General features: G+C 52.0%; 2 protein-coding genes and 2 long non-coding RNA genes across 11 annotated transcripts in view; 2 read left to right on the top strand and 2 right to left on the bottom strand.

The window, feature by feature from the left end:
- PNKD (PNKD metallo-beta-lactamase domain containing) overlaps positions 1-13,060 on the top strand; it is a 72,853-nt gene extending 59,793 nt beyond the window's left edge. For both annotated transcript variants that reach the window (XM_086340418.1, XM_086340424.1), the window contains 8 exons: positions 6,871-6,986; positions 7,105-7,217; positions 7,802-7,860; positions 8,473-8,565; positions 8,929-9,092; positions 9,785-9,871; positions 10,779-10,894; positions 11,121-13,060. In XM_086340418.1, the coding sequence (XP_086196544.1) occupies positions 6,871-6,986; positions 7,105-7,217; positions 7,802-7,860; positions 8,473-8,565; positions 8,929-9,092; positions 9,785-9,871; positions 10,779-10,894; positions 11,121-11,294 (922 nt within the window). In that variant the 3' untranslated portion in view covers positions 11,295-13,060. The remainder of the gene's footprint in view (positions 1-6,870; positions 6,987-7,104; positions 7,218-7,801; positions 7,861-8,472; positions 8,566-8,928; positions 9,093-9,784; positions 9,872-10,778; positions 10,895-11,120) is intronic.
- LOC147377849 (uncharacterized) lies at positions 2,499-13,339 on the bottom strand. Its single transcript, XR_015142143.1, has 3 exons — positions 13,232-13,339; positions 5,046-5,158; positions 2,499-3,025 (listed from the first exon to the last, which is right to left on the bottom strand). It is a non-coding gene; the product is annotated as an uncharacterized LOC147377849 (long non-coding RNA).
- Positions 13,340-19,614: 6,275 nt separating this feature from the next.
- On the top strand, positions 19,615-25,651 carry CATIP (ciliogenesis associated TTC17 interacting protein). Of its 7 annotated transcripts, none has more exons than XM_086340443.1 (10): positions 19,615-19,682; positions 19,857-19,949; positions 20,349-20,544; positions 20,821-20,876; positions 21,039-21,125; positions 21,316-21,483; positions 23,098-23,222; positions 24,115-24,191; positions 24,925-25,013; positions 25,253-25,651. In XM_086340443.1, the coding sequence occupies exons 2-10, from the start codon at positions 19,917-19,919 to the stop codon at positions 25,481-25,483; spliced, it is 1,062 nt and encodes a 353-aa protein (XP_086196569.1). In that variant the 5' UTR covers positions 19,615-19,682; positions 19,857-19,916; the 3' UTR covers positions 25,484-25,651. The 7 variants fall into 7 exon arrangements, with proteins under 7 accessions (XP_086196569.1, XP_086196565.1, XP_086196585.1 ...); XM_086340439.1 differs by having other exon boundaries at positions 20,344-20,544; XM_086340459.1 differs by lacking the exon at positions 20,821-20,876.
- Positions 21,819-25,271, bottom strand: LOC147377848 (uncharacterized). The gene is made up of 3 exons (XR_015142144.1): positions 25,139-25,271; positions 24,094-24,173; positions 21,819-23,693 (listed from the first exon to the last, which is right to left on the bottom strand). It is a non-coding gene; the product is annotated as an uncharacterized LOC147377848 (long non-coding RNA).
- Positions 25,652-26,009: the final 358 nt, after the last annotated feature.

Here is a 26,009-nt window from a genome sequence, read left to right as displayed (position 1 = left end):
CCTTCTCCAGGGCATTTTCCCAACTCAGGGATCGAACCTGGGTCTCCTGCTTGGCAGGCAGATTCTTTACCGTATGAGCCACCAGGGAAGCCGTGAAGGATGCTTTGGGTTCCTGCATGGCGCTGATTAGTAGGGACTGGGTAGTGTTCCAGTAAGTTAGAAAGGCCTGGAGGCTATTCCAGCCTGAGACCTGTGGGAGCCAGGCAGGACTGTAGTTCTGAAATTTTAATGAGCTATTTCAGGCATTCAGAAGACAGATAAAATAATACTCCCAGCTTAAGAAAGACAATGTTACAGACCCTGTGAAGCTCGGCGCCCACCTCCCCAGCCCACCTTCCCCCTCTCCCAGAGGAAACCCTACTAACCATGCTGACCATGCCTTCCCCTCGGCTGCCTTTATTCTTTTACTATTTACGTCTGCATACCAATGATGGTTTTGCTTGCTTTGGCCTTTGTTTTTTTCTCCTAGCCACACCACGCGACATGTGGGATCTTGGTTCCCTGACCAGGGATTGACCTGCACCCACTGGACCACCAGGGAAGTCCTTCTTTGGCATTTTAGGGAAATATTGTCAGGTTATCTGTTTGCTGTGGCGCATCTGTTAGCTCAGTGTTACGTTTGAGCTCTGTGCAGGCTGAGAGCTGGTAGCCTAAATCATTCACTCCCCTGATGTGTAGTTTTCGATGGTCGGAATATGTCATTATTTATTTGTCCATTGTGCTATCGATGGACATTTGGGATGTCAACTTGTTCACTCTTGGGACACGGGGTTTCCATGGGGCCATATTGGGGAGGGGACAGAGGCTTGCCTCCTCCCGGTCCACAGAGGGCCTGCCTGGGGGTTGGACACTCTCCCACCAGCCCTGGGGAGCCGCTGAAGGCTGTTGAGCAAGAACAGGATGCAGTCGAAAGTGGTGCTTTGGGAGCATGAGCATCTGCCAGTGGTTTGCAGTTTGGTTCAGTGAGTCAGAGAGCTGACTAGAGGAGGCTTTCCTTAGGGCCTCGCCAACAGTTTCTCTTTGCAGGGGTGAGCCCATGAAGGGAAATGAGAAATGGAGAGGAATTCTGTCTGAGTCACCGGGGAAAGGGTTAAATGGATGCTTGAGTTGTGAAACTAGGAGGGTGACAGCGCCTTTCCCAGAAAGAGAGGCAGCAAGGGGAAGAGCTGACAGGCATGGTTATAGACCCTGGTGATGCAGCCAGCCCACCAGTGGAGGGGGAACGGAGCTCAGGGACTGGAGAGAAGCACGAGGAATCCTTTGTCTGCAAAGAACCAGGCCCCATGCAACCGGGTCCTCAGGCCCCTCCCCCCTGCTCTGTGCTGCGATCCAGACCTCAGGGCCACAGGGGCCACCCTGGCCAGCACAGATCTTGGGTCTGACAGCCATCCCACCACCACCTTTCTCCATCTGCAACACCTCCTCTAGTCTAGGCCCTCGTCGTGTCCCTCACTGCGTGACTCTCCAGCCCCCTTCCCCTCCGCTCCAGTTCATTCTACCCTCCACACAGCAGCTGAGCAAGCTCTTAAAAAGGAAGTTAGAACATACGCTTCCCCTCTTTCAAACCCACCAGCAGTTTTCCACCCCCTCTCCATGGCCTGACCCCTGCGCACTTTGCTGACCCTTTCTCTGCCTACAGACTTCGAGGTCTCTTGGCAGCTCCTCGAATGTGCCCCACTAGTGCCTGTATAGGGATGTTGGTGCTGCGCCCCCCACAGTCAGTCAGCACCACTGGCTGCCCCATCTGTCTGTTCCCTGCTCAAGGATCGCCCTCAGAGAAGGAGCCTTTCCCAAGCACCCAGTCTACCGGGAAACCATCTTCCTTTCCCACCACAGTTAACCGCTTGCTTGTTGATTGTTTTGTTTTCCGGTTCAGTGTCTGTTGGCTGCTCCTCTCATTATGTTGGCAGGGAGCCATCTGCCTTGTTCTCTGCCTTCTGTACCTGGTCCAGCACGTGCAGTAAATATTTGCTGGTTAAAGCCAATGGAAGAGCAGAGCCTGGTTTGCTGCAGCTTCTTACTGCATAGTCCCTGCCCTTGTGCAGCTTGATCTTTGTCGGAGGACAAAGTACGTGTACTAAGTATCCCACAAGGGAAGACAGGGAATGTTTACCAGTCCCTCCCAGATTGTGCACAGCCTTGTTCTAGCAGCTGTGAAGGGTGTCCGGCTGAATTTGGGAAGGAAACAGCAGTTGCTAAACACCTTCCACCCTTCAGCCCCTGGAGAAGGCTAACATTTGTCATCTTGTTTTATGTCACTTAATCCTTACACAGTCCTGCAGGGTAAGTCATGGTATCCCTATTTTATAGATGAGAAGTCTGATCTGTGAGACCATTGACTAGCTCAAGGTCTCAGACCAAGGACGGCCCAAGCCGTGATGAGAACCCAGAGCTTCCTGTTGCCAGGGGTCCTGCGCTTCCCGTAAGCCTAAATAGGAAGAAATGAAGTCAGGAACAGGGTCCAGATGCCAGGTGGTGGCTGGGTACAGAGGCAAGGGTGATTTTCTTTTCTTCTTTATTATTTTTAAAATTTTCATTTTGAAATCATCTCAGATTTGCAAACTTTGTGCAAAGAATTCCCATATACCCCCTCACCCAGTTCTCTGAAATGTTAACATCCTCCATAACCATGGTACAGTCATCAAAACCAAGAAATTAACATCCATCCAAACCGTTACCACTCTCCAGACTCCAGTGAAATTCCGTGCATTGTCTCCCCAACGTTCCTTTTCTGGTCTACAGTCCAGTCCAGGATATGTAGGTTGGTCCAGCCAGTCCCATCCGTGCTGTGCCGAGTGTTTGTTGTCCCCGTGGCACAGCAGGCGGGAAGGCAAGAACCAGCAGCTCCCACCAGCACTCATCTGGTCTTGGTGCGCCTTCCCCAGGTTCTCACACGTCCTGTCCCCTTTCCTTCTTGGAAATGTCACCTCCTCAAAGAGGCCTTCCGTGACTGACCATCAGATCTAGAATAGCAGCTCTTGTCCTCCTTCTCTGTCCTTTCGCCTTGTTTATTTTGTCATCTTCTCTGGACAGTGAAAGTGAAAATGAAAGTCTCTCAGTCAAGTCCAACTCTTTGCAACCCCATGGACTACACAGTCCATGGAATTCTCCAGGCCAGAATACTGGAATGGGTAGCCTTTCCCTTTTCCAGGGGATCTTCCCAACCCAGAGATCGAAACCAGGTCTCCTGCATTGCAGGCAGATTCTTTACCAGCTGAGCCACAAGGGAAGCCCAAGAGTACTGGAGCGGGTAGCCTATCCCTTCTCCAGCAGATCTTCCCGATCCAGGAATCAAACCAGGGTCTCCTGCATTGCAGGCGGATTCTTTACCAACTGAGCTATCAGGGAACAGTATGTTTGTTTATTTATTTATTTGGCTGCCTCGGGTCTTAGTTGTGTTGCACGAGGTCTTCATTGCATCTTGTGGGATCTTTCACTGTGGTGCAAGGACTCAGTTGTTGTGGTGTGAGGGCTCAGTAGTTGTGGCCTGTGGACCTAGTTGCTCCATAGCATGTGGGATCTTAGTTCCCCAACCAGGGATCAAACCAGAGTCCCCTGCTTTGCAAGGCGGATTCTTAACCACTGGCCCACAGGGAAGTCCCTTGACAGTATGTTTACTGTCCTGTCTGTCCTACTAGAGTAGAAGCTGCAAGAAAGCCAGGACTGTGCCTTACCCGCTGTGTGCCCAGAGCAGGCTAATAGCAAGGCCTCACTAAATATTGTGGAATGAGTAAAAGTAGGAAGTGGTCGAAATTAATTTTAAAATAAAACAAAAACAGGACCCATAAAAAACAGTCATGAAGACTCCTAAAGGATGGTAGAACCCCTCCACAGCGCATTCAATTTCCCAACTGAAACAAGTGCTCAGGCACACAGAGCTGGGACAGCAGTGATTCACCTTCAGCAAACTGTTACAGAAACATGCTTGCTGCTGCTGCTAAGTCGCTTCAGTCCTGTCTGACTCTGTGCGACCCCATAGACGGCAGCCCACCAGGCTCCCCCATCCCTGGGATTCTCCAGGCAAGAACACTGGAGTGGGTTGCCATTTCCTGCTCCAGTGCATGAAAGTGAAAAGTGAAAGTGAAGTCGCTCAGCTGTGTCCGACTCTTAGCGACTCCATGGACCTCAGCCTACCAGGCTCCTCCGTCCATGGGATTTTCCAGGCAAGAGTACTGGAGTGGGGTGCCATTGCCTTCTCCGTGGAAACTGCTTGGTTTTGATCAAATTGCTTGCAGACAGATCAGCTTGCCCTTCCCAAAGGGCCCTCCCCTTGCCCCTGCCCCCCACAGACACAATAAACCTCTGTAGGGATTTGGGGTCCTTCATCCAGCATCCCAACTTCTACTTTTCTGTCTCAGGCTTGATCAGCCAGAATCCCACCCCCATTACCGCCTTGCTGTGTAAACCTAAACACTGACCAAACCCACCCACAGTCTAGCCTGTCACTCTCCTGTGAGCCCAGGGCCCAAGATGGCTCATTCTTCACAGGGCCCAGTATAAAATGGCATTTGGACCCTCTTGCTCAAAAAGCAAGAAAGAGGTGCCACATCCGATACGAAATTATGAAGACTTTCCTTTGTTTTACAATCTCTTTCTCTTGACTTGCCATGATGTTTTTAATTTGCTACTTAATGTCATTTGAGTAGGGGAACATTTAAAATGTTAATTATTAGCATGAATTGTGCCATTCATTATATATCATGCAATGTCAATTTTAAATGCAAATATAAGAACACTTGGGGCTTCCCAGGTGGCTCAGTGGCAAATGAATCCACCTGCCAAGCAGGAGATGAGAGTTCAATCCCTGGATCAGGAAGATCCCCTGAAGGAAATGGCTACCCACTCCAGTATTCTTGCCTGGGAAATCCCATGGACAGAGGAACCTGGCGAGCTATAGTCCATGGGATTGCAAAAGAGCTGGACCCGGCTTAGCGACTAAACAGCACCAACAGCAACAATAAGAACATTTAAGTTATGCGTGGGATCACTGAAACTGCGTAGCTCACACTTCTTAGCCTGCACACAGATATGTGTTATGTTCTTACCAGAACAGTGGAAGTGTGGGGCAGACCTAACTCAGCTGTTTTTGTTTCACTTCTTGATGCGTAGCACATTCTCAGCTCTCTCTACTTTCAGCTTTCCGATGAATGAGGAAGAGCTGGAAGGAAAAGGACAGATCCGTCGCCTCTTTCCTTTCCTTTCTGTAACAGCATCATTTGCAGCACTAATGGTAGGATTATACATAAGATAGGATGTGGTAGGGTTCCTGTGTCTCTTAGAACACCATTGCCTCTTGATGCATTTTAAGCAAATTCCTTTTTTTATATAAGATTTTTTTTTTTTTAATGTGGACCATTTTAAAAGTCTTTATTGAGTTTGTTACAATATTGCTTCTATTTTGCGATTTGGTATTTTGGCCACGAGGTGCATGGGATCTTTGCCTCCCAACCAGGAATCGAACTCACAACGCCTGCATTAGAAAGCAAAATTTTAACCACTGGACCACCAGGGACATCCCACAAGCAAATTCTAGTTTGAACCCAAAGTGTGGCTCACAGGTCAGCTATGCTAAGTCCCTTCAGTCGTGTCCGACTCTGTGCGACCCCATAGACGGCAGCCCACCAGGCTCCCCCGTCCCTGGGATTCTCCAGGCAAGAACACTGGAGTGGGTTGCCATTTCCTTCTCCAATCCATGAAAATGAAAAGTGAAAGTGAAGTCGCTCAGTCATGTCCGACTCTTAGCGACCCCATGGATTGCAGCCTAACAGGCTTCTCCGTCCATGGGATTTTCCAAGCAAGAGTACTGGAGTGGGGTCAGCTAGTGCCCTCCAGCCCTTTACTCATAGAGGTACACTCACTTGTCTTCACCTTGGGTCTTGAATTCCCACACATAGAGGGTCCACCAGAATTCTGTGCTCATGGCCGTGGTGAACACGGTGTGTGAAGCAAGGTCAGGGCAGCAGGGACCGAGCAGACACGTGTGATGTGACATGATGATATGTGCATCACCCCTGCCCATGTGCACGTTCCGTTGTCCCATCAGACTTCACGTTCAAGACACAAGTTCAAAGAGAAAATCATTAAGGATTTCAGGATGGTGACAGCAGAGCGTCATGCCCAGTGTGGGGCCCTCTGTGACTGCCGGGTCGCGCATCTGTAAAGCTGCCCTGTGTGCCAGAATCCTGTATTGGGGGACTCTGTCACTCACGAGTACCCTCTGTTCCACGTGCCCCCTTTTCACTGTGTAGCCTAGAACGTGGCAGGTGGAGGGAGGGAGTATGGTCAAACCATCCAGCCTCACTTCTGCTGGCTTCCTCCACCAAAGAGCCAAGCAGAGCTTTCTGTAATTTCCCTAAGTGAACCCTGCTGTCTGCTGTCTCTGGGCCTGGGCCTATTGTTTCCTCTACCCTAGGGGTTCTCAGCCTTGTGGTCTCTGGGCCAATAGCATCAACATCACCCGGAGCTTGTTAGAAATACAGATTCCTGGGCCCCACTCAAGCTGTCTAAGACTCAAAACGCTGGGATGGGGCTGAGGAATCTGGCCTTCAGTAGGTCTCACGCGTGACTGCGACGCACCGCTGCTCTGCCTGAAATAGGGTTCCCACCTCCTTGTGGCTTCCTAACTCCTGTACTGCCTTCACTGAATAAAGCCCTCATCCTCAGATCTCTTCTGTGAATTCCTCAGTTCACATCTGGCCTGATGAGCTTTGAGCTTGGGGTCTGTCTGTTTCATTTTGCATCTTTGTCCTGAGTCCTGAGCAAGGCAGACAGTCGGCACGCGACAAGTGGCGGTGGAGTTGCACTGGCGCAGGGGGTGACCGAGGCAGTGGAGACGTGGGGCCTGGGCTGAGCAGACGTCCCGCCCCGCAGGTACAGCCTCTACACGCGCACCCGGCTCGGGTACCTCTTCTACCGCCAGCAGCTGCGCAGGGCTCGGAATCGCTACCCCAAAGGCCACTCCAGAACCCAGCCCCGCCTCTTCAATGGTGAGCTCTGGCCGCCCCAGGCCAGCAACCGCCCCAGGCTGTGCCCACCCACCCCATCTCTTTCCCCCAGTGGATGGGCTACCTGCCCTGCCCCCCAACCCACATCTCTATTTCCCAGGAGTGAAGGTGCTCCCCATCCCCGTCCTCTCGGACAACTACAGCTACCTCATCATCGACACCCAGGCCCGGCTGGCTGTGGCTGTGGACCCGTCAGACCCTCAGGCTGTCCAGGTGAGGGGAGGATGAGGGCAGTGGGACCTGGGCTCACCTGGGGGGCTGGCAGCTTCTTGCTAGAGAGAGGCTGACCTTGCTCTCTGCCAGTGGGAGGTGCCCCCTCCATGTGCACTCACACAGCACACCCTGACCGCCACAAACACACGTGACCCCTTGGGGAAGGGTCAGTGTGCAGGGTGTGGCCGGGGGAGGAAGGGAGGACAGCAGTGGGAGAATCAGAGCTGGAGGGAGAGTGGTGCTGACCCGGGGCTGTGGGTCTAGCCAGCTTCCTTCTGCCTCTTCCTCTCTGTGGCCCCCTCTCTGAACCTTGCTTTTCTTGCCTCTGTCTATTGTGTTTGGGTCCCTTCATCATTCTCTCCATTTCTTACGTCTCTGTGTACATGTACCTGTGTGTCCACCTGCTCTGCCAGTCTCCCTCCACCCTGTGCCCGTGCTGAGGCTCAGGTGCCCCCCTTTATCCAACCCCCTCTTCCCTACCCCCTTCCCATTCTCTGGCTCCATCGCCTTCCCCACATCTCTCCCTGCTCTCCTCTCCACCCAGCATCCCGATCCCCAGCCTGACTACCTCCTCTCTCCCCCAGGCTTCCATTGAAAAGGAAGGTGTTAACTTGGTTGCCATTCTCTGCACCCACAAACACTGGTAAGGGGCTGAGGTGGGAGGTCTGAGTGCAGATCATCTTCCCTTGGCCGGCCCTGGCTCTGCTGGGCTTTCCAGGACTGGGACCCATGAGAACAGACTGGGCTATGGGTCAGGGGTCAGGCTGGGGGGCACCATCCTCATGAAGTCACTGGGGCACCAGGGGAGGGGGGGAAGAGGGAGGGACGGGTCTCCCCCTCTTCTATTTCCCAGGCTCCTGAAGCACCAGAGAAGGGCAGGGCAGGCATTTCTCTTTCATTCCATGGGCATGTCTGCTGGGCATGGGCAAACCTTGTCATCTCTTTCATCCAGGGAGGTTTTAGTCCAACAGGGGAGACAGCCCTGTGGGAAAGTATACAAACAATAACAACTGTGCAGCCAACACAGGGTTTGGGGGGCAGGGGCACTGGGTGGGTATGATGAGATCCACGTGGAGGAATTAGAGGGCAGGACGACAGCTTGAACAAAGGTCTGAAGTGGAGCGGATGGCTTGGTTCAGTCCAGGAACCAGGAGTCGCAGGGCTCAAAGCCCTGGAGATGCTTTGTGAAGAAGGAGGCTAGGAGGCCCAGTGTAGTTGCCCCTTAAAGCCCCTGTCTGTCTGTGCCATCCTACAGGGACCACAGCGGAGGGAACCGCGACCTCAGTCGGCGGCACCAGGACTGTCGGGTGTATGGGAGCCCTCAGGACAGCATTCCCTACCTCACCCAGTAAGTCCCTGACCCAGGGGTGGGATGGCCCTGTCCTTCACCCTCATCCTTCAGTTATGTGTTTCAGGGCTGTCAGCAGTTGGATCTTTGCTGATGCCCTTCTTGGCCCTTCAAGGGCAGATCACAGCCCATCTGAAGCATAACACTGTCCACCCCACAACTGATCCAGCCATAGTCCCCCAAAGAGGAAGCAGGAGGGCTTGAATCTGAAGCCCTGGGCACTGAGGGGGCCCATCTTTCCCTGGTGGGGAAGCCCTGCTCCTGCACATCACCTATCCCCTTGGGCCTGGGCGGGGCGGGGGAGGGAAGAGGAGCGTGGCCCAAGTTCTAGTGCCTTCTCTCCACTGTTGCCTCCCTCCTCAGTCCCCTGTGTCATCAAGATGTGGTTAGCGTGGGACGGCTTCAGATCCAGGCTCTGGCCACCCCGGGCCACACACAAGGCCATCTGGTCTACCTGCTGGACGGGGAGCCCTATGAGGGTCCCTCCTGCCTCTTCTCAGGGGATCTGCTCTTCCTCTCTGGCTGTGGTGAGTCCCCCAAAAGGGAAGGGGGAGTGCAGGGATGAGAGGGAGGAAGAGAGGCCAGGGCAGGGGCCTGAGGACAGCCGCAGCCCCACGCAATGCACGGAAACGTTGGTTTCCGCACACGTGTTGCCTTAGCAGTTATTCCCAGCTTTGTTACCTCGATTTTTCTTTCATATCCTCATGACATCCCAAAGGGGATGGATGGAATGAGGTGAAGCCTATAACTGAGTACTGACCTCAAAGAGCATTTGTTTCCATTGGGTGGAGCCGGGTTCTCTGATAGAGTGACTGGCAAGACCAGTTACAAAAACCTGAGAACCCCTGAGTGACAGGGTGATCCTGTGGGTGGGAGATCACCAGTCCCAGGCAGTGCAGGCAAAGAAGGAGGTGCTGTGTGGAAAAGCGCAACCTTGCCTGGAGTGGGCCTGGGGCCACAGAACTCAGCCTGGAGGCTCCACACCCCCTCTCCCCCCACGTGTCAGTCTGTGCCCTCAGACAGGCCCAGCTAGGGCTGAATGTTTGGGTCCAGCTCCCAGGGGGAGGGAGGGATCGATGCCAGACAAATGGGCATGGCAGGGGCATGGGTGAGGGCTGGTGGTCAGCCCCAGCTATACAGGGGGGTCCCCACCCCTCTCCATGGACCTTACCCTGCTGTGTGATCCTTGTTCCTCACACATACCCGCTGACCCTACCAGGACGGACCTTTGAGGGTACTGCAGAGACCATGCTGAGCTCACTGGACACCGTGCTTGGGCTGGGAGACGACACTCTTCTGTGGCCTGGTGAGGTTCCCCTCCATCTCTTCCCAGACCCTCACACACCCAGAGTCCCAGCCGACCCAGTTCCTGACCCAGAGGTGACACAGCTCTGCCTCCAGTGGCTCCTGGGAGCCATCTCCAGCAGTGGGGGCAGACTCCCTTCTTTCTGGAGCACTGGCTGTGTAAGGCCTCTTATGTCAGCTGCCCCTGGCAGCCAGCCCACAGCCTCTGGGGAGCCCTGTAAGCCCCAGAGTGTCCCCATGGGATGGCTGATTTCTCATAGCCAGAGCCTAGAACAGAAAATAGCCTTTGCTTAATGAGGCGCCTTAAATCCACTCTGAATGGATCATTACCTGTGTCCATCACACCCACACGGCACACCCATCATCCATATGCATGTATGTAGAATATCCATCCATCCATACATACATGCATGGGTACATTGCATATCTGTAGTTTCTAAAACACATCCACTAATATCTCAGTCAATCCTCAGAACATATGTTCATCCATTCATTCCATTCAACAAATACTTTCTTGAGCACCTAACGAGCACCAGGTTGTGATCCCAGCCCCAGGGACACATAACGTTCTAGTGGCATTATTATTTTCCCCACTTGCCAGAGGAGAAAACGTTGGCTCAGAGAGGGGCCATGACCTGACTGAGGTTGCACAGCTGGGCAGAACCAGCAGCACTAGAATGCAGGTCTTCTGGCTCCAGGTCTGTGGTTCCCCCCCCAATTGCTTCTGCAGCGTCACTCGTGGCTGACTTGTGTTTACAGAAGCGGCTCCTTGTGGTTGGGCTTTTTCTAGAAGCACTATCCCTCCTCCTCAGTTGTTAGGTACCCATTGGCCTGGGAATGGGAGGACTTTTCCTGACCATAACCTGTCTCACTCTGCCCTGTGTCTCGACCCCCATGGCCATCCTTAGGCCACGAGTATGCAGAGGAGAACCTGGGCTTTGCAGGCGTGGTGGAGCCCGAGAACCTGGCCCGGGAGAGGAAGATGCAGTGGGTGCAGAGGCAGCGGATGGAACGCAAGAGCACGGTGCGGGGCTTGGGTCCAGGAGGGGCCGGGGGCATTCCCCAGAGGGATCCCATCTCTGCTGAGCCAGGCCCTGCAGGCCCCTCCCCAGAGCTCTGGCCTGTTTGGCACAAGGGCCTTCCAGTGAGAACTCCTGAACCCCAGAATGGGGCAGGAGGTGGGGAGGTTTTCCTGGTCGGATCCGTTTTCCAGATCCTCCCCACCAAAGCCCGTGTCTCTCCTCCCACAGTGCCCGTCCACCCTGGGGGAGGAGCGCTCCTATAACCCGTTCCTAAGGACACACTGCCTGGTGCTGCAGGAGGCTCTGGGGCCAAGCCCCGGCCCCACAGGCGATGATGGCTGCTCCCGGGCCCAGCTCCTGGAGAGGCTCCGCCAGCTGAAGGACCTGCACAAGAGCAAGTGACCCCACCCCGGCCCGGCCCAGCCCACACACCGCGGTGGGGAGACTGCCCATCATCGCCCACACCACACCATCCCTCTCTCTGCTACCACCCCACCTCCATCAGCTCGTCAGCGGGCACCACCCGGACACTGGTCAAGGGCAGAGGAGGGACAGGCGAGGAGACCCTGAGACCGAGAGGAGGCCGGCTGACGGAAGGCTTGGGGACTCCACAGGGTGAGGCTGAGTCACCAAGGGCAGAGCTGACACTGGGAGTTAGTTCCCCCTGTTCCTGCCACAGCAGTGAGGACGCAGAGCCCTTGCTCTAGCTGCAGCCTCTGAACTCAGGGCAGCAGGAGTCCCGAACAGGGTGAGTCCATCTTCCCCTTCCTCCCATCCACGGCTGGGAAAGAAACTCGCTCCCCCAGATTGGCCTGAGGTGAGGTGCTTTGGAAAAGCAGTCACTCAGAGGGGCACCTGGGCTCTGGTTTTCTGAGCCTCTGCCCCTCCTCCCCCAGGCATTTTTGCACAAGAGCAAGGCACCCATAAGAGCAAGGCCACCCCCGCCCCCACAAGGGCATTTTTTTTAAACAGAGCCATTTCTGAGAAAGAGGAAAGGGCTGGAAGCCTGGCTGTGGACAATCTGCCTCTGTGACTCCCCTGCTGCCTGGAAGGGGGAGAGTCCCCGTTGCCAAGGAGACACCAGGAGGCTGGGACTGGAGGCCCACGGTCATGTAGGTCACACATGCTCCCTGCACAGCTGGCCTGGTCCTGCCCGCTGGCCTCTGCCCCTGCCCTGGGCCAGCAGGGCCCCTCCTTCCTTGGGGACCAGAGAGCCATTGTCCACCAGGTCCACTGTGGTTTTCTCATTGTGGCCCTTATTCTTAGAAACTCCTGCTTCATCCTCAACCCTTGCCCCTTTCAGTTAGTGAAGCCATTCATCTGGCCCTTTGCAATTGGCCAACAACATCGCCTTGTCATTTCTCATTTGCCCTTGGCCCCATCCTGGCAGGAGCAGGGGGTCTACACAGCAGAGAGCAGAAATCAGAAGTCCAGGAGTGGACAGCTCTCGAGTGAGTGGCAGCTTCTAGGACCCCGGGTCCGGGCCTTTCCCCTCTGCTCAGCCCTCCCTCAGCTCAGCTCCTCCTCTGGCCTTGGGTCCAGGTCCCTTTGGGGCCACAGTGAGGACAACGATGGTCCTCAAGCAGGCGTACCTGGGGTCAGCCAGGAGCCTTCTCTTCCTTGGTGGAAGCCTTCCCTCAGGCTCTGCTCCCCACTGGGGAGCCCCCGAGATGCCCCTGCCCTCAGTTTCCCTCATCATCCTGCCTCTGCCTCCCTCTCCGGCCACAGCCTCTGGTACCAACTCTAGCAATACCGCCAGAATAGTCAGAGCTCCCCGCCCCTCCAGACCTGCAGTTCCTGCCTCTGTGCCTTCGCTCCTGCTGTTCCTCAGAATGGAATGCCTTTCCCTTGCTCCTCCTGCCTTGTCTGCCTGGCAAACACCTAGTCATCTCACCAATCCCCCTCAAGGTCCCCCTCCTCCAGGAAGTCCCCCCTCGTCCTCCCATGCCCCTCCCCCTCCAGGCTACCTCTGCTCTTTGTCAATGCTTCTCTTGCAGCACTTATCACACTGTATTTTACTTGTTTACACATTTGTCTCCCCCTTCTCGACTGTGAACCCTTCAGGGCATGGACTGTATCTTATGCATCTCTGTATTTCGCACCTAGCACGGTGCCTGGCACACAGTAGGCGCTCAATAAATGTTGAATGAATGAATGATTTAACCAAAGCTTGGTCCCTCAGTGGGCTTGTCTTTATTGCTAGCTCTGTTTCCCTCTCTGGGTTACAGTTCTTGCTTGCTCAGAAGGACTGCACTTCTAGAACTCTGGGCAAAAACAAAGCTATAAATATATCCTTCCATGGATCATGAGGATTTGTTCAGGGTTTATGATTTGCTTACCTTGGTGTTTTCCAAAGCTTGAGATGCACAGATGCACCGCTAGCTGCAGGGGAAGTGGTTTTACATGGTCACCACCCAGGCGTGAATATGCTTCAAGGACAAGGCCTTGGCGCTGACCCCTCTTTAAGGCCCTTTAAGGCCTCTGCAATTAACAGCCGGACTCGTCTGTTAATTGTTAAACAGGTCGGCTGTCAAGCCTGGCAGCTATCTTGAGTTAAACTTTAACAACATAATTTTGTGTTCCTTGTATTTATCCTCAGGGTCAATATTTTTGACGAGTGACACCAGTTTTCAATTCATGTAGGTGATTAAAGGTACAGGCATATCTCATTTTACTGTGCTCCACTTTAGGGTGCTTTTCTGGTAATTGCATTTTTTTTAACAAATTGAAGGTTTGTGACAACCCTGCATTGTCAGATGATGGTTAGTATTTTGATCAATAAAATATTTTAAATTATACTTTTAATTAAGGTATGTACCATTTTTTAGACATGATGCTGTTGCACACTTAACAGACTACAGTATAGTGTAACATGTGTTTCCCTGGTGGCTCCGATGGTAAAGAATCCACTTGCAATGAGGGAGACCTTTGTTCAGTCCCTAGGTTGGGAAAATTCCCCTGAAGGAGGGCATGGCAAGCCACTCCAGTATTCTTTCCTGGAGAATCCCCGTGGTCAGAGGAGCCTGGTGGGCCACAGTCCATGGAGTCACAAAGAGTCGGACACGACTGAGCGACTAAGCACAGCACAGAGTGTAATAAAACTGTTGTGTGCACTGGGAAAAACATTTTTTATGTGACTCTTTGTTGCGACATTCATTTTATTTTGGTGGTCTAGAGCTGAATCTGCAATATCTCAGAGGTGCGCTTGCGTTATTGAAACAGGAAAATATGAAATACAGGTGACACTTGGCTATAGCAGAATTCTTGAAGGTGACCTTGTTGTGGCTGAAGACTGGGAAACACTGGCTTAGCTCCACATTTCTTTGGGCCCAAGTCAGAGTTTTCCCACCCCTGGTAGTACCTCGGCCTCCCATCTTGGTGTCCCTCACCCTGAGCCAAAGACCTTGGCACTGGCTCCCGACCCCATCCTGGCTCAGGGTTGCACCGGGGTGGGATTGAGGGAAGAAGAGGTAGTCCTTACCTTCCTGAAGAAGGGTGAGTCTCTGCTCTGTAACTGTCTCTTGACGGGCCAAGCCCCAGGGCCAGGTCACTCTGGGTGTGCCCAGTTTTGAAGGACAGATGGTGACGGTTCTCTAGGGCTTAGTGAAGCATTTTCCCGCAGCCTTGGCCAATCCTCCCACTGGGGCACCCGTCCTGAATGACGGCACGTGCTTCAACTGGAACCAGCACTGACCAGCAACAACTAGGACACCTGCTCTTTGTCTGCAGAACAGCAACAGTGACAACTCGTGTTAAGAGATCTGAGTTCTAGTCCTGGCTCTACGACTCAACATCCAAGGACCTTCCTCTCAGTTTCTGCATCTTCCGATGGAGACAACTTTGAATGAGACAGAACCTTTACTGTGTATGTACTTTCAAGTGCAAGTAACACATGCTCGGTAGAAAGGGGCTCAAACCAAAGGGGAAATTTATCAGCTCATGAAGTTGAGAAGTGTGGGATCACATCATGGTAACTTCAGGCATGGCTGGATCCAGGGATTCAAAAGCAGTTTCGTCATTCAGCTCTGCTTTCTTCTACATTGATACCATTCTCTATCAGTCTTTTTCCCTGTAATGGAAAGATTTTCTCTAGAAGTTCCAGGTTTACAGGCTACTAGTTCATCAACTAGGTTTACAAGTTAATAGCAGAACCTCTAATAGTCCCAGGGACTGAGTTTCATTGGTTCAGTTTGGATCATGTGCCCAACCCTAATCTATCATAGGAGTTAGGGGAATGGGCTTCTCTGACTGGCCAGGTTCAATGACATGACCACACCTAGAAAGCCAATGTCAGACTCAGTTGAAAAACAGTGTACTGGGAGTGGGGAAAGAGTTCCTCAGAGGAATAGGGGGTCTGATATCAGAAGTGATGCAAAGCAAAATCATAAACAATCCCCAACAAGTCCACTTATTTGGAGGCTATTAGAAGAGTTAGATGAGAAAGGCATATAAAGTCACTTTGGAAAATGCTACGTCTGATTTCTGGTGCTGTGATTCATTATATGAGAAGAAATAGAGGTAGACTCGTGGCCTCACAGGTATTTGCATACTGCGTAATTTTAAAAATAACCTGTAAGCACCTCCATCTTTCCCCCCCTAAATCATAGTCTCTTTCTTTCTAAATCACAGAAAAAGAAAAAGGGAGGGGTATGTTAAGTGGGCAGCCTTAGAAGTTCCAGGGAAGGACAGAGAACAGGATAAGTTGTAGATGTGAACTTGAAAAGCCCTGTGTGTACACTTGTGTGTACTGGGGGAGGGGGTCATCCTAGTCCTCCAAGGCCCTGGCCACAAATGGAGTCTTTGGAAGCAGGTGGAAAGCTAACCCTGATGGTCAGTAAACCCTAGGCTTGGGCCAAAGCAGGGACCATGTGGGAGAGAGAGGACTCGGACTGGTCTGGATTTGAATACAGACTCTGACCAACCATGGGTAGCACCAGACAGGGGACTTCTGTCTCTTAGCCTTCTTCTGGAGTGGCTGGGGAGCCAAATGAGATGCACATAGGTGTTCCATGAATGGTAATCTCTTCTTCCTCTTACTGTTCTTAAAAAACATGCTGCTGCTGCTAAGTCGCTTCAGTCGTGTCCGACTCAGTGCGACCCCATAGACGGCAGCCCACCAGGCTCCCCCGTCCCTGGGATTCTCCAGGCAAGAATACTGGAGTGGGTTGCCATTTCCTTCTCCAATGCATGAAAGAGAAAGGTGAAAGTGAAGTTGCTCAGTCGTGTCCGACTCCTAGTGACCCCATGGACTGCAGCCTACTAGGCTCCTCCATCCATGGGATTTTCCAGGCAAGAGTACTGGAGTGGGGTGCACTTAGCGCTAGTCTATCAGGAACAAGAGGACTTCCCAGGTGACGCTAGTGGTAAAGAACCCGCCTGCCAATACAGGAGACCTCAGAGACATGACATGGGTTCAATCCCTCGGTCGCCCCTGGAGGAGGGCATGGTAAGCCACTCCAGTATTCTTGCTTGGAGAATCTCATGGAAGAGTAGCCTGGAGGGGGATCACAGAGTCAGACACTACTGAAGCAACTTAGCACACACCCACAGTCTATCAGAGACAATAGGGCAAAGTGATTAAGAACATGGACCCAAGCCAGCCCATCTGGGGTGGAGTCCACATCTTCCATTTATTAACTGGGTGACCTTGGGCAAGTTACTTAACCTTTCTGTGCCTCCACTTTTCATCTGTCCAATGGGGTTGATGCTCACACCACCTGAGAAGCTGATTGGAAGGATTAAATGAGTTACACCCTGTAGAGCTGGGCACATAGGGCACCGTCTCTGCAGCAGTGGCTGTTGTTTAGTAGATGCCCACCCCAGCCACTGGGAGGGCACTGGCCATCCATGCTACAGGCTCAGAGAGGCCAACCTGTCCAACACAGCTGCACAGCTAGTACATCAACTTCTCCAGAGCATCCTTCCACTGGTCTATCAGGCCCTAAGCAGCAGTGGTAACAAGGGTCCTTAACAGATGACTAAGAAAATAGACAAGAAACTGGATGTTGATCCTTCTGTGAGTCTACGGCCATACCACCCTGAACGCGCCCGACCTCGTCTGATCCTTCTCTGATCCACCTTGCCAACTTGCTCTTTCCCCTAAACGACTAGGAGGAAACAGCCAGAACCAAGGGGAAGAGAATTGGGGGAAGTGAGAGAGCTCCCCGCAGGAGGCGGGAGCCTGTCAGGACAGGTAACTGGGGGGTTCTGTGCAACTGGAGAGCCTGAGCAAGGGGAGGTGAAGGAGAGCGGGAGTGACAGGAGAAAAACTCTAAGGAGTAGAGGGCTCAGGGAACAAATTTTCCCTCAGGCCAGGAGTCCAGAACAGCAGGGATACGGGGATGCAATAAGGAGGGGGACTGTGTTCAGTTCAGTTCAGTGAGCATCCCTTAAGGAACAAAAAATAGCAGTTTGCCCTTTTTTTGACCTTGCAGCATGGCATGTGGAACCTCAGTTCCTGGACCAGAAAGTGAACCCATGCCCCTTGCAGTGGAGTCTTAACCACCGGACTGTTGTGGAAGTCCCTGCTTCTTCTTCTTCTTTTTTTTAAACTTTGCCTAATAGAAAAGATTTTGTCAAACTTTATGTAATTCACACATGAAAGCAATAGGTTTGTTTTAAATCATCTTTTTATTATTTTTATTGAGATACAATTTATATAATACAAATGACACCCTTTTAAAGTATACATATGTGCAGTTTTGCAGCTACTGCCAACAGTCTAATTTTAGAACATTTTCAACACTCCCAGAAGAAACCCTGGGACCTTCTGGTGTCAGGTGTCTGCCTGCCTCCACGCCCCACCCTTCCCCCACACCAAGCAACCACTGGTTTATTTTCTGTCTCTATAGATTTGCCTGTTCTGGGCATTTAATCATATAAATGGAATCATACAATATGTGGTCTTTTGTGACTGGCTTCTTTCACTCAATACATTTTCAAGGTTCAAGCATATTATGGCATGTGTCAGTACTTCACTCTTTTTTATGGCTGGACAATATTCCATTATATCTATCTATCTATCTCACATTTTGTTTATGCATTCACCAGTTGATGAACAATTGGGTTGTTTCCACTTTTTGTGTATTCTGCATAATGACGCTATGAATATCTGTGTGTATGTTTTTATGTGGACAGATGTTTTCAGCTCTCTTGGGTATACGCCTCAGAGTGGAATTGTCATATAGTAACTTCACATTTAATATTTTGAGGAACTAACAAACCACTTCCCAAAGCAGCTGTGAATTTTCTTAATGCCACTGGTGGTGGCTCACGTGCAGAGTGGGCTTTTAAAAATTAGTGCTCGATGTTTTAAAATGCAAATTTTAAAACATAAGTATTTTTAAAACGTCTAAGTTCAATTTTGTCACGTCATTCTAATTATAAACCTAGCTAATGCTTTTTAAATGTATTTATCTATTTATTTTTGGCTGTGCTGGGCCTTTGTCGGTGCTCAGGCTTTCTCTAGTTGCAGTGAGCGCTGGCTATTTGTTATGTGCATGGTCTTCTCATTGCAGTGGCTTCTTCTGTCGCAGAGCACAGGCTCTAGGTGCTCAGGCGTCAGCAGTTGCAACCCGTGGGCTCTAAAGCTTGGGCTCAGTACTTCTGGTGTACGGGCTTACTTGCTCCTCAGCGTGTGGAATCTTCCTGGACCAGGGATCAAACCCATGTTCCATGCGTTGGATTCCTAGTCACTGTACCACCAAGGACGTCCTAGCTAATATTAACTTTTAAGGGGACTTCAATTAACAATATGTCCTCTTTACAAAATTAAAACTGCTTTAGGCAGTTTGTGCCTTATTTATTCATTCCATATATTCTACTACTTTTTTAAAAGCAACTGATTGTTATATGCCAATTATAAAAAGCAGAGACATCACTTTGCTAACAAAGGTCTGTATAGTCAAAGCTATGGTTTTTCCAGTAGTCATGTGTGGATGTGAGAGTTGGACCATAAGGAAGGCTGAGCATCAAAGAATTGATGCTTTCAAACCACAGTGCTGGAGAAGACTCTAGAGAATCCCTTGAACTGCAAGGAGACCAAACCAGTCAATACTTAAAGGAAAGCAACCCTGAATATTCATTGGAAGGACTGCTGCTGAAGCTGAAGCTCCAATACTTAGGCCACCTGATGCAAAGAGCTGACTCATTGGAAAAGACCCTGATGCTGGGAAAGATGGAGGGCAGGAGGAGAAAGGAGCAACAGAGGATGAGATGGTTGAGTGGCATCATCAACTCAAAGGACAGTGAAGGACAGGGAAGTCTGGCATGCTTCAGTCTGTAGGGTTGCAAAGAGTCAGGCACAACTAAGCAACTGAACAACATATCCTGGTAACACTGGAAAAAATAAAGGAAAAATAATTCTCTAATTTTTTTTAACAAATTGATAAACCAGCTTCCCAAGTACTTTTAATGCAATCTAATAAAAGTATACATATAAATATAGTAAAATTTAAAGTTTTTTTTAAAGTATTGGTTCTATTTACAATGCTAGTAAGAACTGAACTCCAAAGTGCAGTTGTGTGTTACAGCTTCCAAGGTCATTGTAAATGCTCATGTCATCTCCTCTGCCGCCTAAGAATGTCAGATACTCCCTCTGCTGGACAGTACCTCAAATTTGGGCTTAGCTCACAAGTCACAGTTCCAACCAGCTACTCAAAGTTCTGGGTGTTTAGTGAAATGGGTTGATGGCCCTTTAAGAGGCGGTAGGGAGCTCCCAGTTGCCATGGAGACATCTGGATACAAAGCAGGTAGCAGCAGGCAGCATGTCCTCTAAAGTTCAATCCAAAGGTGAGAAGGGGGCTGAGGAGTTGGGGGGTGGGGGCCTGGAAAGTGAGGGGGGCATCTCTCCCTCATCATCCACCTTGGGGTGGCCTTGAAAGATTCTACTCTTGGGACTCTGGCCCCATCACTGTCCTTCTCAGGGCCCGCCATCTGCCATCTCAGCCTCTCCTCTCTCCATAGGCTCCAAAGCCAAGGACCACCAACCCTCAACCCAGGGGAATCTGCCACCCCCAGAGGCCAATGCTGAGGCCATCCACTTCCTCAACTCCCTCCGTGAGCCTGGGCGGTGAGGGTGGAGGGGGTGGGCAGAACTGTGGACCGGAGGGAAGAGAGAAAGCCCAGACACGGCCACCCCTCTCTCAGCCTTGACTCTCCTGGGACTCAGAAAGGGCCTGAAGCACATTGGCTGATCGTCTTCAACTAACGGAAGACCCCAGGGACACAGTGGGGGTGGGGATCGCTGCGCATGTGTGAGTGAGGAGGGGTGGGGGTGTCTTCACCTCTGACCGCTGCAGAGGCCAATGGAGGGGAGGCAAGGGCTGCCTGGGAGACGTGAGATGAGGAGAGGGTGGGTGGAGACCATGGGGGCACTGCTGGCCAGGGGGTCAGAGAGTTGAGGGCTAGGAGCTGGGGCTTTAACTGTTCCCACGGGACCCTCACTCCGCAGGGCAGGAGGAGCTGCTGCTGCTGTTCTTCTCGGAGACTCTGGTCATGGTCTCGGACACAGGGGAGCCTCAGGGAGAGCTGACCATTGAGGTGCAGAGAGGGAAATACAAAGACCAATCTGGTGTCATAACGTACTTCCCCTTCGTGCATGCCTCCAGCCGAGGCTTCGTGGACAAAACACTCTGCGGAAGCTCCCTTCTGGGTAGAGTTCCTGACCACCGCCCCCCCCAACCCCTACCGTCCTACCCTGCCCCCCACTCCCAGCCCCTAACTCCCAAGACATTCACTTAGTACCAACCCTTTGATTTCACCTCGGGACTAGAACGAGGCAAAGAGAAAGCATGGGTTGTGGGGTGACAGCAAGATAATCACAGTCTTAGTTTTGACCTGTGGCCACCCTACCCCTGAGTTGTCCAGCCCAGGCCACCACCCACCCTTCCCACAGTCTCCAGCCCTGTCTCCACCTCCCTCCCCCCAGCCTATCTCTCATGGAAACTGGAGGTTGTGGAACAACAGAGTCAGGAGTTCATCAAGGTACCTCCTGGGCCCCCAGCCTTGACCACAGATGGAAGGTTTTCTATCCACATCTCTCCTCGGTTTTCTCATTTATGGAGGACGGACAAGGTGGCCTCCGGGGGATCTCACTCATATACAGTCGGTGAGTCCCTGATTCTCCCTTCCTACTCTGGCCCCTAGTTCCACATTCTCCCCATGGAACAGAAGATGAGTTTGCTGAAGCAGGATGATCAGCTGGCCATGACCAGAATGGTCAAGGAGGGTGAGGTAAGGTGAGAGCCAGGTGGGAGCCATAACTCAACATCCTCTTTGGAACCACAAACAGGGGACAGATGGTGTCAGGCCAGGAGCCTGCCCTGGGAACCATAGGGACTGGACCGTATGCTCAACATCTGGCTTGCCCAACCTCCCTCTACTTCCCAGCTCAAGGTCCCTGACCCAGATTTGTCCTGAACAGGAAGTGAAGACCGAAGTGACTTTCTTCCCCTGGCCCTCCATTGAGGGCTTCGTCTCCCAGGCCGCTAACCTGGTGTTGCTGAGGGTGATGGCCTGGCGGCATACGGTGCCCAGCAACGCCCGTTTCCTGGCCTTGGACACTGAAGGCAAACTCTGCTGTTCTACTTACGTGAGCCATCTCCCTGGGTGGGGACTTGGTCTGCGGGCAAACTAGAAGGGGCAGAGCTGATTTGGGAGAAAAGGCAGCTGTGGAGTAGAAGAGCAGGTGGGGTTGGGATAAACCCTGGTGTGTGGGGGTGAAACTTCCAAGGGCAGGAGAAAACAAGATTGCGTTTGTTAGAGAGAAGACCAAGGCAAGTGGCGTGAGGAAGATAGGGACTAAAAAGGTGGGAGCAATGGAAGAAAGTGATGCTTTTTGCACAAAAGTCAATTCAGGAAAAAAAACATAGTGTGGGGCCACTTTTAGAGACTTTTTTTAAACATCAGGAAATTTAAATCTCCAACTTCACTTGAATTTTATTTTATTATGTCTCAGCCCTGAAGGGTGCTTCTTTATTTTGGCTAAACTTTCATCACCAACCTACCTAGGACTTCCTGCAGTATGTGATTTTGAAGCTGTGTCTGTGGACATACACTTTGGGGGCTGATTTGACCAGCTTTGTAAATGACACGGGAGTCTCTTCTGTCACAAACATGACAAACAGCAAAGAGTTTGACACAAACAGGCACATACCATGTCCCCCCAATTTTCTCTGAAATGTTTTTATGTTAGCACTTTTCTCCTCACAGCCATAGCTGTAATAGGGATTTAAGTTTTAATTACAACAGGTAGCTTGCATGGGCCTGAGACAGCCCCAAACCTCAGTCTCAATTCTTTCTCCTTGGAAGAAAAGCTATGACAAACCTAGACCACATATTAAAAAGCAGAGATAGCACTTTGCCAACACATCTCCGTATAGTTAAAACTGTGGTTTTTCCAGTAGTCATGTACAGATGTGAGACTTGGACCATAAAAAAGGCTGAGCACGGAAGAACTGATGCTTTTGAACTATGGTGCTAGAGAAGACTCTTGAGAGTCCCTTGGACAGCAAGGAGATCAAACCAGTCAATCCTAAAAGAAATCAATCTTGAATATTCATTGGAAGGACTGTTGCTGAAGCTGAAGCTCCAATACTTTGGCCACCTGATGTGAAGAGCTTCCAATACATTGGAAAAGACCCTGATGCTGGGAAAGATTGAAGGCAGGAGGAGAAGGGGGCAACAGAGGATGAGATAGTTGGATGGCATCACTGGTTCAATGGACATGAATTGGAGCAAACTCTGGGAGATATTGAAGGACAGGGAAGCCTGGCATGCTGCAGTCCATAAAGCTGCAAAGTGTCAGACACGACTTAGAAACTGAACAATAAAAAAGTCCCTCTCCAGAGCCTCACTACCCTCTCTCCCCCCAGTAACCCAACCCCTGTCCTCTCCCACACTCACACCTAATTGGTTATCTATGTTACAGAATCTGCCAGCTAGAAGCAGTTGGTCATGGAGCTGGCATGGACAGGGGTTGAGGCAGGAGCAGGGTGAAGCTGGCTCTCTATGAGAGGACCTCAACTTAACCCGGGGCTGCAACCCAAATCTTGTGGAGCCTAAGGGTCTGGACAGCCAAGGGTTGCTTATCACCAGTGAACAAGCAATGAAGCTACAAGATGGAGAGAAGGGCAGGGTGAGATGCAGGGGGAGGTCCTGGTGGGCATCCGCCTCACCTCCCTCCCTTCATTTCGGTTGCTGCCAGCAAGCCCTGGGCTCCCAGACGATCCAGGTGGGCCATCAGCAGGTGGAAGTGTTCATTGTGGAGCAGACGGTACACTCAGAACAAGGCATCCCCATGTCCTGCCAGTTCTACCTGCTCTCTGATGGGTGAGCTACTGTCGGTGAGGCCAAGGGGGCAGTACTGAGCACAAACATGGGAGCTCAGTCACCTGGGCGGAGATGGGCCAAGTCTTCCTTCACTACCAGGGAGACTTGTTGTTGAGATCGGAGTGCCCCCAGCGTTACCCACTCATTCACCTTTTTCCATATATTCGCTCGTGTTCCTGATCTTCACAATGCCTCCCAAATCTCACCAAAGAGCGCTGAACAGTTGAGGGAGTCAAGGTCAACTTCACAGGGGATAGCTAAAGTAGCTGCCACAGGTGTGGGTGTAATGTTGAAAAACACAAAAGTTTGAACAACTTAGCACTCGATAAGATCTTCAGGTTGGAGGAAGAGTCTTAATACACTGCCAAGCTGTCACCAGCAAAGCACAGGCACCGAAATCCTGAGAAGATTCGGAAGGGAGAAGAGCTTTATTTCTTGAAATTTCCACAGAGGTACTGACAGAATCACCAACTGGGAAAAGCAAACAAACAAACACATTAGAACTTTGTTGGCTTTCCTTATTTTATAATTTGGCTTGCCATTTCTTTCTTTCTTTTTTTGGCTGCACTTCATGGCTTGTGGGATCTTAGTTCCCCAACCAGGGATTGAACCCAGGCCGTTGGCAGTGAAAGCGTGGAGTCCCACTGGCGTGCCAGGGAGCTCTTTCATGGTTCTATTAGCACGCACACTATAAAGGTCTTGCACATGTGCACATATCTTCAAAGTAGACACAGTCCCCATTATCTGGGGATCTAAACATGAACAGCACCCTGAAACTCAAAGACAAGTGGGGGAGGGGGAGAGGACGGCAGTAAAGGGAGGCCCGCAGGACACCCTTCAAAGGAGCCAGCTGGTCTAGGAAGACTCACACCTTTTCCGTGTTGCACTCCAGGCACCTGGCCAAGAGGATCCAGGTGGGCTCCCCGGGGTGCTGCATGATCACCAAGGTGCCTGTATTGAGGGAAGAGGGTGAGTGAAGCCACTGAGACTCCCAGGGTGCAGGGGCTGCCTTGACTGCGCCATCTCTGGGGTGGGAGGCCAAATGAGACACAGAGGCTTTGCTTTCCAGTAAGTGCGTAGTCCCTCAGTCATGTCTGACTCTTTGCAACGCTATGGACTGTAGCCTGCCAGGCTCCTCTGTCCATGGGGATTCTCCAGGCAAGAATACTGGAGTGGGTTGCCATTTCCTTCTCCAGGGGATCTTCTCGACCCAGGGATGGAGCTCAGGTCTCCTGCATTACAGGCGGATTCTTTACCATCTGAGCCACTAGGGAAGCCCTTGATTTCCAGTCCCTGTCCCTAATTAGGAGAGGATCACTTTGCTGGGAACTCCGCCCATATGGGCAGCCAGAACCCTGAGGTTTTCCCTGAGCCTGCCTAGAACAGGTGTCCTCCAGTCATCCCTCTATATCTGAGGAAGGTTCTGGGGTCAGAACAGGCATGCAGCCTTCCTCCCACCCAGGGGCTTCCCTGGTGGTTCAGTCAGTAAAGAATCTTCCTGCAACGCAGGAGACCCAGGTTCTACCCCTGGGTCGGGATGATCCCCTGGAGAAGGGAATGGCAACCCACTCCATTATTCTTGCCTGGAGAATCCCATGGACAGAGGAGCCTGGCGGGCTACACAGTCCATGGGAGTCGGAAAGAGTCAGACACGACTTAGCAACTAAACCACCACCACCTTCCTCCCACGGGACTCCTTCAGATGATATTGAGCCTCGCCCAGTATTTAAGAAGAAGCCCCTGGTGTGGGAGGAGGACCTGGAGCTCTACTCGCGGTTCCTGGACCGAAAGGTGAGGAGGGGCTGCAGGCAGCCTGAGGTCCCCATCCCTCCCAACCCCCTTAACCCCCTACCCCCGCCCTGGGCATATATTCCACCCTTTGTCATCACTTTTCCTGCCCGGTTGAAATACTGCACCCCGAGGGGTTGGGGACCCCAGCGTTCCTAATCCCTCCATGGGTCAAAGGAGGAGGGTGCGCCCCTGGGGAGCGGGAGTCCGGGTCCGGCTCAGGCTCGCCACGGCACCACCAGGAGGAGCTCCGTCTCAGCCACAACAGCTATCTACGGCAGCACCCCGAGGCCCAGGCGCTCATCTCCGACTTCCTGCTCTTCCTGCTGCTGCGCCAGCCGGTCGACGTGGTCACCTTCGCCGCCGAGTACTTCGGCCCCTTCGCCAAGAGACGCTCGCCCACCCCAGCCTTGCGCTCCTCCAACCGGCCCAGCCCTTTCCGCGAGCTGGAGCCGGAGCGCAGCGAGGCCTAGGCGGGCAGCACGGCGGGCCCGGGGCCTCCCTGGCGGGGACTGGACGGGAAGCGGGGGCGTCAGGGCTGGGCTGGGACGGGACGCGGGCGGGACGCACCCCGGAGGCACCATTTCCTGCCTGCGGTTTCTAATGGGAATAAACGGGGCGCTCCCCAGCCTCTGCTGTGATCCGGATCCTTCTCTGGCCAGCGTCTGGGGCTGAACATAGGAAACGTGAACAGGGTTTATCGAGCGATTTTCAGCCCTTCTTCCTAGATTTTTATTATGATCAATATCCCTATTTTGGGCTTCCCTGGGGGCTCAGTCACTAAAGAATCTGCCTGCAATGCAGGAGACCCAGGTTCAGTCCCTGGGTCGGGAAGATCCCTTGGAGAAGGAAATGTCAACCCACTTCAGTTTTCTTGCCTGGAGAATTCCATGGACAGGCGAGCCTGGAGCTACAGTCCATGGGGTTGCAGAAGTCCGACACGACTGAGCGACTACACCACCACCATCCCTATTTTACAAATAAGAAAATAGAGGCACG

Source organism: Bos grunniens, chromosome 2 (assembly GCF_055505025.1).
Source record: "Bos grunniens cultivar Pamir isolate PY7600 chromosome 2, Bosgru_T2T1.0, whole genome shotgun sequence".
Classification (NCBI taxonomy): domain Eukaryota; kingdom Metazoa; phylum Chordata; class Mammalia; order Artiodactyla; family Bovidae; genus Bos; species Bos grunniens.
Note: the sequence above shows the minus strand (reverse complement) of the source record. Positions and strands in the feature narration are given on the sequence as shown.